Below are 13,874 nucleotides of genomic sequence, written 5' to 3' on the forward strand. Positions count from 1 at the left end.
TTAAGATCTCTCTATTACATACTTTATCAACCCATCTAATTTTCAATTACTACTTCCTGTAACACCACATTACACGTCTTTTTCTTTTTGTTTTTCCTATTGACCAGGGTCTTCCAACCATTAAATACTATATTATATATAACATTTTTAAGAATTCTTTCTAATCCATTGATGTATTGCGTCTAACTGCTGCGTCCAGGTGCAAAGCCTCTTTTCTTTATTACAGAAAAATATCTTCTTTCAAATAGTTCTTAAAGTTGGTACAATATAGTTTGTTCTTGCACACTAGCCGAGCCTGCAAATACAATATTTTGCTAAGGAATCAAATTAGTTTTTTTAACTTATTCTGTAACATAATTTATGGAATATACATTTTGGCTAATCTTTTGAGTCAGGGAACCTATTTTAAAAAGTAAAAATTTGAAACTCATATGCAAAATGTTTCTAAAATGGCAGGATGGCTATACTGTTTCAGATACTGCTTTTAAAACCAAACAAAAAATATCCTTAGGAAAAATGGCAGTTTCTCCTTCATTCTCTCCCTGTCCGTCATTTTATTATTTTTATATAAAAATTTATATCTCAAGTTCGGATAGAGGAACACATTAGTGATATGGTAAACGTCTTGGTAATAGTTATAAAATTAGCAAAAAATTATGACTTAAATACCTTTGCAATTTACAAAATGGCAGCCGTGTTTATTTTTCAATCCCATATTTCTCCATAAATATTAGTTTTATCAAAATTTGCTAAAATATAAAGCCTTTTATTTTGAAGAAAATGAAGTTTTATGTTTTAAAATGTGATAAATAGTCAAGATATGGCGAAAATTGATGTATTTAAATTAATGTTGTAATTTTCATGAGCTCCACTTTGCATTCAATTTGATTAAATATTAATTGTTTTTATTTATTGTTAACTCTAGTATCAAATTAAGTAATAATTTTCTCACAATAAAATTTAATATTAAATAATTTGATACTAATTTACAATACTAAAATTAACAATAAATAAAAAGAATATTTAATCAAATTGAACACACAGTGGAGGACACTAAAACAGACACAAAATTACAACATTAATTTTCCACCATAACTCGGCTCTTTGTTAACCGATCTAAAAAAAAAATAATGTCATTTTGTTGAAAATAAAAAGCTTAATATTTTAGCAGAAACATACATTTTGAAAAAACTAATATTTATGGAGATATAACGGATTGAAAATAAACATGGCCACCATTTTGTAATTTGCGACTGTATTTAAGTCATGATTTTTTGTTAGTTTAAAAATTTATTCGAACTTTAAACTATTTGAACTTGAGATACAAATTTTAATATAAAAATAATAAAATGGTGGACACAGGGAGAACGAAGGAGAAATTGCCATTTTTCCTAAGGATATTTTTTGTTTAGTTTTACAAGTAAAATCCGAAAAAGTACAGCCAGCCCATCATTTTAGAAACACTGTATATATAAAGTTGAAGATTTTCCTCCTTTTCACATACCTAAACCTTTCTTAAGAAATGTTCTATAGAAAGGTGAACATCACATCAGAATCTTTCCCACCAGTTCTCCATATTTTAAAATAATTGTTAAGAGACTTGAGTTTTGTCTGCATTAAAGCTTTTCTTGTTTATGCAAATCGCTTTTGATTTCTGCTTTACTTCGATCCTTGTTATTTTTAATAACTGATTAACAAAATTGTAATTTCTATTGTAAGATAAATATATTATATTTATCTTAACATATAATTCATCATGTTGCTTTTCATCATATTAAATTACTTTTATATTATTCTTGTTTATTTTCATACTGAATTTCTTTATTAGCATTAAATCAATGCCATCTAGTATTTCTTCAGACTCATTTTTTATTTCTACCAAAAAACATAGTCATGAGAAAATCTGAACAGCTTTTTTTGTCTTCGGATAACTATTGCAATCTTAAATTTGTCCTTCAATTCCTGTGCCACTTCTTTTACATATAAAGTTAGAAATCAAAGGGTTCAGAATAACTTCCCTGACATACTTCTTCTTAATCAAAGATTCCCTTTATCTTTTACTCTGTTCCAGGTCTACCCGTTTCTTATACAGATAACATTCAAGTCAGTCTTCTTTCTCGTTATTTCAGTTTAATTTCCTTAAAGTTTTAAAAATTTTCCTAAAATCATTTATCAGATGCCTTCACTTAAGGAAATAATCAACAAATAAGAAAGTTTTACACTTTTAAATTATATATTTGTAAAGATTTCTTTATAAATACATCCTCCCATTCAAAAAAAAAAAATGTGTTTAATTTATAAAGATTCTTAGAATATCGACCAGACTATTTAAATTGTTAAGTTATTCTATACTAAATAAAAAAATTACATTATAATTAGAATAAAACCTATAAGTTTTAAGACATAAATATAAAAAAAATTATTTTAACAGGAATTTAGATTACATGAAAATAATTTTATTATTGTTTACAGGTACTTTTTTTTCTTTCAAATACCATATTTGCCAGAGTTATTTATACAGTTGAGAGATTTAAGATTTCTAAATGTAATATTCTATACTAAGAAAAAAGTGTCACCATACAATGAAGAGGATAAAGAAGCTTACCGTTTTACTTTTGCTAAACCTGGTAATAATTTATTTTTATTATTCATATGAGGGATGGCGGAAATGTAACACACACTCGTAAATAAAAAGAAATAGTCAAATGGAACAATTATGGCTTAAAATCACATTTCATTTGCTACAAAAACTTACATTTATTTTTCTAAACAATCACCACTTACAACTACACATTTCTCCCAATGGTGAACTAGTTTGCTCATTTTGTCAATGAAGAATGCTGGAAGTCTTTCCTTGATCCATGACTCATCTTCGATGATGAAATGAATAATATTTCTCTTTAATTGCAGAAATAAGAAAGATCATGAGGAAAGAAATCTGCTGAGTATGGATAGAAAGGAATAGGTTCAAATTTTAGCTTCACAAGAATCTTGACTGTTGAGTGTGTTGTGTTTGACCAAGCAGTGTTGTATTGTAGTATTATTGCTTCTGTGGTCTCCTAAAGGGTCTTAATGTCATAATCTATTGAAGGGAATTTACTTTCAAACTGGTTTCCAAATAGTAACAGTAAGTAAGTCACATACACATGTTCAGAATTTACAAAATTTTATTGCAGAGGATTATGTTTTGAATTGTTTTATTGTGGTGAACCAGAATGCCAGTATTCCATATGCTCTGCTGTTTTTCTTCTGGGTTATAAAGATGTACCCAAGTTTCATTTCCCATTACAATATTGAAAAGGAAGTCATGATATTTTTCAGAAACGGTTCTTAACATTCCTTTTGTTGTTTGTTCCTTTCTATGAGTTTGCATCATTTTAAATTCATTTATTCACCTTTTTTTGGTGTTTCTCATCAGTCATAAAAACTAATGGACCATGGTGAGGTTCATCCTCCATATTCGCTTTATCAGCTTTTAATGTACAAAATTCTACTATTCGCCTGCTGAAAGACTTCAGTCAACAGTTTCATCAATGTAAATAACATTTTAGATGACAATGAATGTCACTAATGTTCATTTTTTCTGCCATTAAAAATTCATTCTCTACATATTAGGATGCATTAACATAGCAGGTATACTTGATTCTATAATAATGGTGACTGACAGAATATGAGGACATAAGTAAACAAGTTTTGTAATGATAGCAGGGGAATGAAACTAAAAGATGGCAACACCTGCGTCACTTTATATGAAATTTTGTTCTTCTGATACATTCCAGTGTGCATTTCATTTCAGATGCCGCTCATACTTGTTAAACTTTGTCACAATTGAATACTGAATACTGTATTGGACTAAGCTTTGTTTGCATGGGAGGAATATGGTTTATGATCTGGCATGAATAAAAGATGTTCTTATGTTCTTATTAAAAATATCAGCATTAACAAATCTTATTTTTTATATTGTACATTTAGAAAGTTGATTCAGTTCTGACATATGAGTACTGATTATAAAACAATATACATAATGCATGTCTTACTAAAAATAATTAATTGCAGTTAATGAAGTAAATTATTTTTTAATTGTATTTTAAAATAGGCAAGGTAACTCATTATCTGATTCCTGTTTATTGCCATTATTACTATTACTGAGGACAGACAAAACCAAAAAACCAAAGAATGTAATATTGTAATGTCGTGTAACAATTCAGTTAACTTTTCAGTTTTTTATTTTTAATTTTTCAGTTAACTTATTTTTATATTTCATATTTAAATTTTACACTTTTTAATATTTAAATTAACAATAATGTCATATAATAATGGTCATAATGTTAGACTAACAGTATTTTGATAAACAATTATTTGAGACGCATGTATTTGGTTTGTAATCAATTCTGTCATAACATTACACCTCTGAAAGTTTTTAGATATTATTCAATACTAGTTGTAGAGCACATGATTAACAATAGATAGTATATACGCTCAAACTTTAGTGAAAAGTAACGGAAAATATTGCTATTGTGATAATGTGATTTTGGGTAAATTAAAGAAAAAATAAAGTGATAAGAAATCTGAACTTGGTATAGATGATGATAGGGTTACTTTCTACAAGGAATTACAAAATATTACTAAATTATTTTCAATTCTTTTTTAATTTTTCAAAAAATGTATTTAATATCTTATTTACAGCTGTACTTTGTATTATCTGAATTCAAAAAAGAAGTTTCAAAATTAAATTCTATTTGAGAATTATGCTTTTAAGTAAATTATCAGTTTTTAGAAAAAAAATACACCCAAAAACAGCTGATACTGAGGTCTTTCAATTAAATAACTTGAACTCAAAGAGTAAATAACTCCATTTCCAATTTTTAACTGTTTCTTTATTTTAACAATTAGTTAACGTTTTTTGAACAGGAGGCGTAACATTTTTTTTACTAAAAAACAGGACAATATTTCTTTATACATTTATCAGAATTATCTAAAAGTGTTTTTTTACTCACATATTTTAAGCTTTCCCTACTATGGAGTTTCTGCTGTAGATTATGCTCCATTCACTTCTCAATTTTTTAATGAAGACTTCACCTTCATTACAGTAAAAGTCAGCTCATTTTGTTGTTTTATCTAGTGACTTTTGACTTACTTTTGTTTTTCTTGATGGTCATTAAAAGAACAATAAATAGATAAAATAATTCATTCCATAGATAACTAAAATATATCCTAAATGATAGTAACAGTTTAAAAATGTGTGGTAGGTGTCATAATCATGTGTAATGGTTGTAGGTAATCTGACATGTGATAAAATCAGTCACAAAACTGACATGCCACTCTCAAGATATCAAACTCTAATTTTAGGTTTACTAGTGCATGGTTACCTGCAAAGCGATTTCCCGTTGCCTTTTTTAATAAGTTTATATACTGTTGCATACCAGCATTTCAAGCTTTTTGAAACGCTGGTGATGTTCAACCCTATAAGTCTATAATTGAAATCTTCACTTCATTTACATCAAGGACTAACAGTGTAGTGAACACTATTACTCTCATAATTCTGACTCTAGTTTTCATATATCACAGCCATAAAAAAGTTTGGAACAAATAATGTGTAAAGTACTAATATATAATGTATAAAAAATAACCCAATCAATTATACTTCATCATCCCCCATTCATACCATTAGAACACCCAAAAGTCTTTCTTTATGTAGTGCGCTTACTTTTGGGAAAGAAAACTTTATTCAGAATCTTTAACAGAAAATTTATTATACAGAATGGTTTTTGATAACTAAACAAATGAGATGGGATTTGCTAATATAGGAAATAGAAATCAATTGATAAATATTTCTTTAAGGTTTTGTTTTGAATCTTAATTGACTTGTCAAAAAAATCTATTTATTTTGACACTTGACGGTCTCACATGTATAACAGAGACATATATTTGTACCAGCATAATTGTTGAACTAATGGGGCTGACATACATTCTATAATTTCTCAATGTCATTTGAGTGGGAGGTGATGAATTCCAGTTGGACACTTTCCAATACTCATAAACTTACTAAAAATACTCAGAGATGTCACCTTTCAAAAGCACGTAAGTGTTAACAAATATGATTAATATTACCAAAGTTATACGATCCTAAAGCCATCCTACTGGGAAAATACAAAGAAATATTTTCCTCAATCCCAATATTACACAATTGTGTATCAGTTGCAATTAAATGAGAAAATTAAAATAAAAAATGTATAAAGTTATGAACTTGTTTTTTTTTTTCAGGAGCACTGACACCACCAATAAATTACTACAGAGCAAATTTAATGCTAAATTTAATGCCAGATAAAAACTTTTTAAAATCCATACCAAAAGATGATAAAAATTTACCGCCAGGATTATTATTATTTGGTGAAAAAGATATAGCAATACATGTGGATAGTATTATAGGTACTGACCGTATAATACCAAATCTCTCAATTGAAATAATAAAAGATGCAACACATTTTGTACAACAAGATGATCCTGATGCTGTTAACCAGTTAATGCAAGATTTTTTCGTTAAACTTCCAAAATTAAAAAAAGAAATAGAAGCCAGAGAGTAAATGTTTAAAATAATATAAAAAATCATTACTATACATATTTTATTAATAATAATAATTATTATTTTTAATTAAAATGTCAGATCTACTGTTTTATATCTAAATACAATTAATTGTTAGCCAAAGATTATTAATGGTAGAAGATTATATAATGGTACTGCATTATCATATTAATTTTGTCTTTGTGTTTCTTGTACTCTCCTTCTAACAGGCTGAACAATATTGATGAACTTGAATTATGGTTTCTAGCTACATAGATTATCTTCTAATCTTCATTTAACTCTGAACAAATGTTTACTTTATTTTTGATTGCAAATAGCAAAAGTTTTAAATAAAATTATAAACTTAAAAAATTAAGAAATGTTAATAACAAAAAGAAAAATGTAATGCAGTCAATTAATAAAAAGAAATTTTGTATAAACTTCCAAAGTTACAATAGGTTAATTTATTTTTTACTACATGGTATACTTATAAAATAAATTATTAAGAAAGTGTTTGTTATTTTATTACTATACTTTTAAAGAAATGTAACCTTTTAATTGTTGTATATTTATTTGTTTTTAATTAAAATATATGATTAAGTACTTATTTAAATATTTATAATATAAATTACAATTTTATATTTAAATCATTAGGTTAAATCGCTTTTTAGTTACGATAAAATATTATAATATTATAACATAATTTATATTCTTTTTGTTACAATAAAACATTATTAAATCAGTATATATGATCTTGTATTATTTCATATACACTAGGCTCTTCTTCAGTGAGATGTGTGGTTACTTGAAATCCAACTAACAAAAAAATCACCATTATCGACGATCTAGTATTCAAATCCATATAAAAGAAAAACTGCCTTTACTAGGATTTGAACTTAGAACTCTCGACTTCAAAACCAGCTGATTTGCGATGACAAGTTAACCACTAGACCGGCCTGGTTGGATTATAAATTAGACCTAGTAACTAATTATATTCTCTCATTATAATTACAAGCAAAAACTTATTAGTTCTTTGACATTTTGATTCATACTTCCTATTATGACATTATTTTGATGATGTACATAATTATGTTGTTTTTTTTTTGTATAGCCTGGCGCTAGATAAAAAAAGCTTTCTTTGGCTTACAGTTTGTGAAATTGTAGAAAAACAATTACTTGAAAAATTATTATAATTAACTAAATCAAAATGAAAGTGTTTGTTTGACATTACAGAGTTTGTGTATTGGATTAAGCAAATTCCAAAATTTTTGTGGGTTGCAAATAACTCCCAAATCATCATTTTATCAGTCTATTTCATCATGATTTCAAAAAATTGAAATACACTGCTGCGTTGAGAAAGACAATTTTGAAGGCAAGGCTCAATAAAAATTAAATATGTTCAAAAAACCATATTACCAGTTATACTTTGATCTATTAAAACATATTAAAGCAGCCTAATCATTAGAGACCGGATTATATGTAACATATAAAGCTTGAAATATGCTTAAAATATGCAACTAAATAAAAAAATAGTAATTTTTATTTCAAAATCAGCATACACTTAAAAAGTAGTTGAATAACATATCGATAAATTTGATAATTAAAAATTATTTAACATTTTGTTACTTTTGTAAATGTAAACAACCAGTTACTGTTCCAAATGTTCAGTAGTAACATTGTGCCTCGACCACTTCAAAATATTTTTATAAATGGAAAAGAATCATTCCACATCCACTGAGGTAACTGGGCAGTATTTGAATTTAGGTGCTATGTTAGCACTTACTGTTTCTAGCAAAAGTTCACCCGTCCCATTAATAAAACTATCAATTTGACACAAAGGTTCAAAATCTTTGTGTTTACAAGGAAAACCAAGGAAAAGTTTACAAGGGAATACCTCTGGCAATGTGGAGTTCATTTTGCAGATTTTATTCATTAATTGAATAAATTCAGTCAACGCCAAACTTGCGTTTCAAGTTTTTTAATACTAGCAGGTATGTGGAAAAAATGAGTGCTAATCACAGCTATGTTTTTTTTATACTAGAATCGTTAAATGCTTCCTTGAACTGACAACTGTCAAAGCCTCTGCACCAACAAAGTCGTTTACTACACCTTTGATGGCCTTGAAATGTTCATTGTAAAACACTACAGCTTCAATCCATGTTTCCCGAGTTAACTACTGGTTCGAAAGGTAAAGGCACATTTCGCAGTTTTTTTTTTTATAGACTGTATTGCAAGCTGGTGTCTTAAGAAACTCTTTCTTTGTTGATAAAACCAGTTTATTTACATTCCCAAATGTATATTGCGTGGCGAGAGGGGGGAGGGGAAGAGAGAGTGATGTAAAGAGCTTGAGCATTAGAGAAATAGATTTTAGGAAATTAAATAAATTTTGCCAAAATATCAATAGTTTTAATGACACAAGTCATATAACGTGCACAGTCAAGAATATGACACACAATAACAATAATCCGAAGGGCATTCTGAACATTACATGAGATGATATGAAGAATCCATGCCTTAATCTGGTATATTCAAACGATAAACGACCACTTCCTAACAACAATCATCTTAATGACTATCATGGGATTACGTAGCGCATTTTAACAAAAAATGTTTCAAAAAGCAGGCTTAATCAGAACAGATGACCTACAAAATTTGGCGAATTCTAAACTTCCTTAGTAATTACATCAGCTTTTGCCTGAGTTTCCTAAAGGGAACCTACCTACATATAGTAAATTTATTTATAGTAAATAAACCTCCAGTCGAGTAATACAAATAAACTAAATAATTTGAAAAAAATTTTGTATATACAAAAGTTACATTGATAATTATGTTACTTCTTGACATTGAATTTGGGAGCAAACTGTCATACTATGACCTCAGCTTGTCTATTCCCTGCTCAAAGTACAGTGCCACCAAGTACCTACCTTTGTCTTTATACAAGAGTTCATCATTGTTTTTTAAGTGTTATGTAGCTTATCAATTCCACAATTCTTAGAACATATGAAAATCAGATGGTGCCAAATCAGAGCTGTAAGTGGGATAGCAAAAAATCTGCCACTATTAACTTGTTTAGCATACCATTAATGCTAACGATGTGAGGCTATGCATTGTCATAAAAAAAAAAACTAATCCCTTGCCATATTCTGTATCGTTCTCCTAAGCTATTCAACATTTCACAAAAACTGTCAATGAGTATTATCAATCCAGGTTCATAAATTCTGCCAACAAAATTTCTTTTCGATCCCAAACATGGTAGCCATCATTTTATCTTTGTTAGAATTTGTTTTTTTATTATCTGCTTGTTGAGTGAGTGGTGTGTACATCACTCTTTAAACTCTTGTCTCAAAAACTATGAACCGAATCTAATGTCTCATCCCCAGTAATAATATTTTTTAAGATATAACTTTGGAAGCTTGGGAATTATTAAAATATTATTTTATTCATATAAAATCATAATTAACTTATCAGTAAAAAAAAAATGTAGTTATTAATTATAGATTAACATATATTCTACATGTTTTTTTTTTTTTCAACGTGTATTACAATATTATAAAGGCACAAATTAACAATTACAATAATCTGACTAGAATTAGAAATTTTAAGAGTACAAAAATTTAACGTAACTCATACTTTATGTCAGATACAATATATAATATTAGTTAGCAATAAATTACTTGAAAATGTATTATTTTTTAGTTTACAACAGTTAAAATTAATATCTAAAATAAAAAAAAACAATAATATTATTATGATATTCTTCTTGTTAACTAAAGTCATTAACCGAGGTGGAAGATTAGTAATTATTTAACAATGATATAGAAATAAAGAAATCATTTTTTTGGTAAATTATGTAATATGAAAATAACTGAACACAAAAGCGATAAGTTATTATTGTAATATTGGAAGTCATTTCTGTGTTTAAAATTTAATAATACTTAACCTCCATCCATAATTATAAGTTCCAATGCAAAATCATTTCCAGGGATTTTCATACCATTTTAATTTAAGAAAACCTCACTTGCTATTTCTTATTTCAAAATATCACTATTTATTATGGGGGGTAATTATTTTATTTTATGGGGGTAAGGAACAGGTATGTAGTTCAGTAGTACTCCTTACCTTGCATTATTGTTAATTTTTTACGGCAACTGCTATTTAACATTGCTGATATAAATATTTACATCCTGTATGAGTACAAATATCAAATAAAGGTGCATCAATGAACTTTTCTCTCTTTAAGTGAACCATTTTTCTTCTTCTGACACATTCTTCTTCTTATTCTCAAATAAAAACATAATACAAAGGTTAAAAAAGCTGATAACAAAAATGTAGTGCTTTCCTGGCATCAGGTATTTATTCTTATGTAGTGGAAACATAATGATACATGAAAAAGTTACCTAATATTTTTTTTTTTAAGTTTATAGTAAAATTATCATTATATGTTTAAAGAAAATTTAAAAAAAGTTTCAATTTTTGGGGATGATGGAATTTGGGGGAAAATTATTTTAAAAAATAAGAAAGTATGCATGCATGTACTAAGCTTAATATAAAGTGGGTTATGTTTGCAAAATTTTGAGAAAATTGGCCCCAAAAAATTATCTACCCCATCCCCAGGAGATATTGACCCCAAAATTTAACAACAAATTGCCCCATATACATGAGTCTCTGTACAAAATTTCATCGAAGTCGGTTTATCCAGTCAAAAGTTCTAGCAACATAGCCCTTAAGTTATGATGCCAGGAAAGTAAAAATATTAAGTCTAAGATTTTTAATTACAGGTTATTAAATTTTCTTAAGGTTAAATTAAAAAAAAAAAATAACTCCATATTTTACTTATTGTGAAAATATCTGAAATATTTTTTTGTAATCAAACTAAATTTATTTAATAAAACATTTTAAAATCCCGTAATGCTGTCATTCATTTTTGTATCTATATAATTGTCTGGTTTAATAGTTTATTATATACTCTGATATCAGTTGACAGTTCAAGTGATTATTTTTTTTGGCAGTTATGATCTAAATGAATTAAAACATAATTTTTAAAACATTATATTAAATAAATTTATTAAGATGTCCAAAAAAATAACTTTATTTGATTATTTTTATACCTGTGTATTTCTTATGATAAAAGTGTCTCACTATGGTGAAACTGTTATATAATCAATGTGTTTTCCCCCTCTTAAACCACTTATTTTCAGTAAAATCAAACAAAATTTATGTATTGTTTTATATACAGATGGGAAATGACTGTATATGATATCTAAGAAACACACCTGATTAATATTTCAATAGAAAAATCTGTGCATTCATATTAGATTTTTTTTCAGTTCATATGACTCTCCTGTCATACATAGCAACTACTCCAGCTCTTTGGAATGCATTCAGCAGTTACTCGAAGTCTGTCATATGGGCTAAAAATACTGAGAAGGGGGATTGGTTTTTAAACAGCAGCCCCAGCTGAAAGGGCTGGCATACCTTGGTAATGTCAGGTCCAAAGAACAGCTCAGAACTCAAAAGTAGGAAGCTCAAATAACATCGGACCCGACATCTTTGGGGGGAGTTAAACTATCTCTGGGTATTCCTTATTTGAGGCAAAAGCATTTCAAGACCATAATCCTGGTGGGAAACTTCCTTCTGGGGTTCCCCAGAATTAAAACCTGGGGTTCCCCAGGCAAGGCAGAATTAAGACCGAGGCTGAGTTATACTTAATTGTAGGTTCGGCTCTGGAGAACGGGAAATAAGAAAAAAGCATTTAATTTGAGATACATCATGAACTGTGGGGTTATGTTTAAGACACCCAGGGATGGATTTGAATACTAGATCGTGGATACCGGTGGTCTTTAGTGGCTGGGTTTCAATTAACCACACGTCTCAGGAATGGTCGAACTGAGACTGTACAAGACTGCACTTCATTTACACTCATATATATCATCCTCATTCACCCTCTGAAGTATTATCTGAAAGCTAATTACCGGTAGCTAAACAGGAAAAAAGAAAGAAGGGATGGATTTTTCAGGTCCTGAAAAGTTCTCTCATATAACCGTGTTTGCTCTCTATTATTGTATAAGTGAGTTTATTTTTACTTATTTTGTGTTATTTTTGCTGTTTCTTTGGTTTTTTTTTTAACTGTGTTCTGTACTGTGTCACGTCCACAAATTATCCAGTTTGTACTTTTGACACCTATTTTTGTGGGTTTACCTGTGATTTACGTTATATTTGAATTTCTTGCATTATTTTGTGTGTAACTCTAGCCTACAGTTGCTAAGACACGTTTAGTAACAGTGTCAGCTGTTCATTTATTTGTTTACATTTTTTGTTTGCTTTTGTAACTTTGTATTGTGTTTGATCTTTTCAGAGCATTTGGCATAATATTTTGTTAATATGTTTGATCCGAATAACGATACAGTAACCAAGAAATCTGGTGCCCTGTCTTGAAAAACAAGAACAAGGAGTGCTCTCACAAGAAAGGTTAAAGCTAGTGGTTTGGATAGAAATCCTGCCACCACTGACAAGGGCATGCTTGAGGCTACGGGGTTGGCTTCTCAGGAATGTCAGAAATGGATTCAGGCGTGGCTGAACCTACGAACCCTTCCTATGTTGATTTTGAGGAGAATGGAGCCATTGGCTGCCACTTGTTAATGAGCTATTGATGAATCTTGCATGACTGATCAAGAGTCATGCTGCAATGCAGAGCGAGTGGGGCAGCCTATCACACCGGTTAAAATGAGTAGTTCTCAGATTAAAAAATGGAAAGGACTGGTGCTACAGCTGATGGCAAGATGCAGCTTGAGAAAGACGGTCTGGATTTGCTAGATGCAACTGATGAACTTCTTTCGTCATTCACAGATGGTCAGTTTACAGGCAAGAATTTATATAGACTCATTAGGAATGTGTGGTATTTGACGCAGGACTTTGTTGACCTCAGTTTGGAACTGACTAATAGCAAAAGCGACGGGTGTGATAAGGAGACTCAGACGTCCAAGATTACCCATGATGCTATTGAACGAGTTCTTGAGTCTGGTGACATTGAAGATCTTGCTGAGGTGGCCGGCTCTCACTGGAATAAGGACTTGTACTCCAAGGCGGACGTCAGGAAAGGCCTATGAGCACCTATGCTTCAATGGTTTGTAGTCGTGTGCCTGGGGTGTGTTGGAGACTGAACTCAAAGGCTGTCATTCCCGGTGGCACTGTGCTCAGAGACTGTCAGAGCACTGACATCTTTTTACACAAGGACGAGGGCTCAGATACCACGAAGGTATACGTACTTATGGTTCAGGATGAGGACATGGACTTAATTAGGCATATGTTTGAA

General features: G+C 29.4%; 1 protein-coding gene across 3 annotated transcripts in view; it reads left to right on the top strand.

The window, feature by feature from the left end:
- LOC142332452 (epoxide hydrolase 4-like) overlaps positions 1-7,309 on the top strand; it is a 73,294-nt gene extending 65,985 nt beyond the window's left edge. For all 3 annotated transcript variants that reach the window (XM_075378898.1, XM_075378897.1, XM_075378899.1), the window contains exons 5-6: positions 2,473-2,627; positions 6,265-7,309. In XM_075378898.1, coding sequence (XP_075235013.1) covers positions 2,473-2,627; positions 6,265-6,584 — 475 coding nt within the window. In that variant the 3' untranslated portion in view covers positions 6,585-7,309. The remainder of the gene's footprint in view (positions 1-2,472; positions 2,628-6,264) is intronic.
- The last annotated feature ends 6,565 nt before the right edge of the window (positions 7,310-13,874 follow it).

The sequence above is a fragment of the Lycorma delicatula genome, chromosome 11, assembly GCF_047948215.1.
Source record: "Lycorma delicatula isolate Av1 chromosome 11, ASM4794821v1, whole genome shotgun sequence".
NCBI classification, from domain to species: domain Eukaryota; kingdom Metazoa; phylum Arthropoda; class Insecta; order Hemiptera; family Fulgoridae; genus Lycorma; species Lycorma delicatula.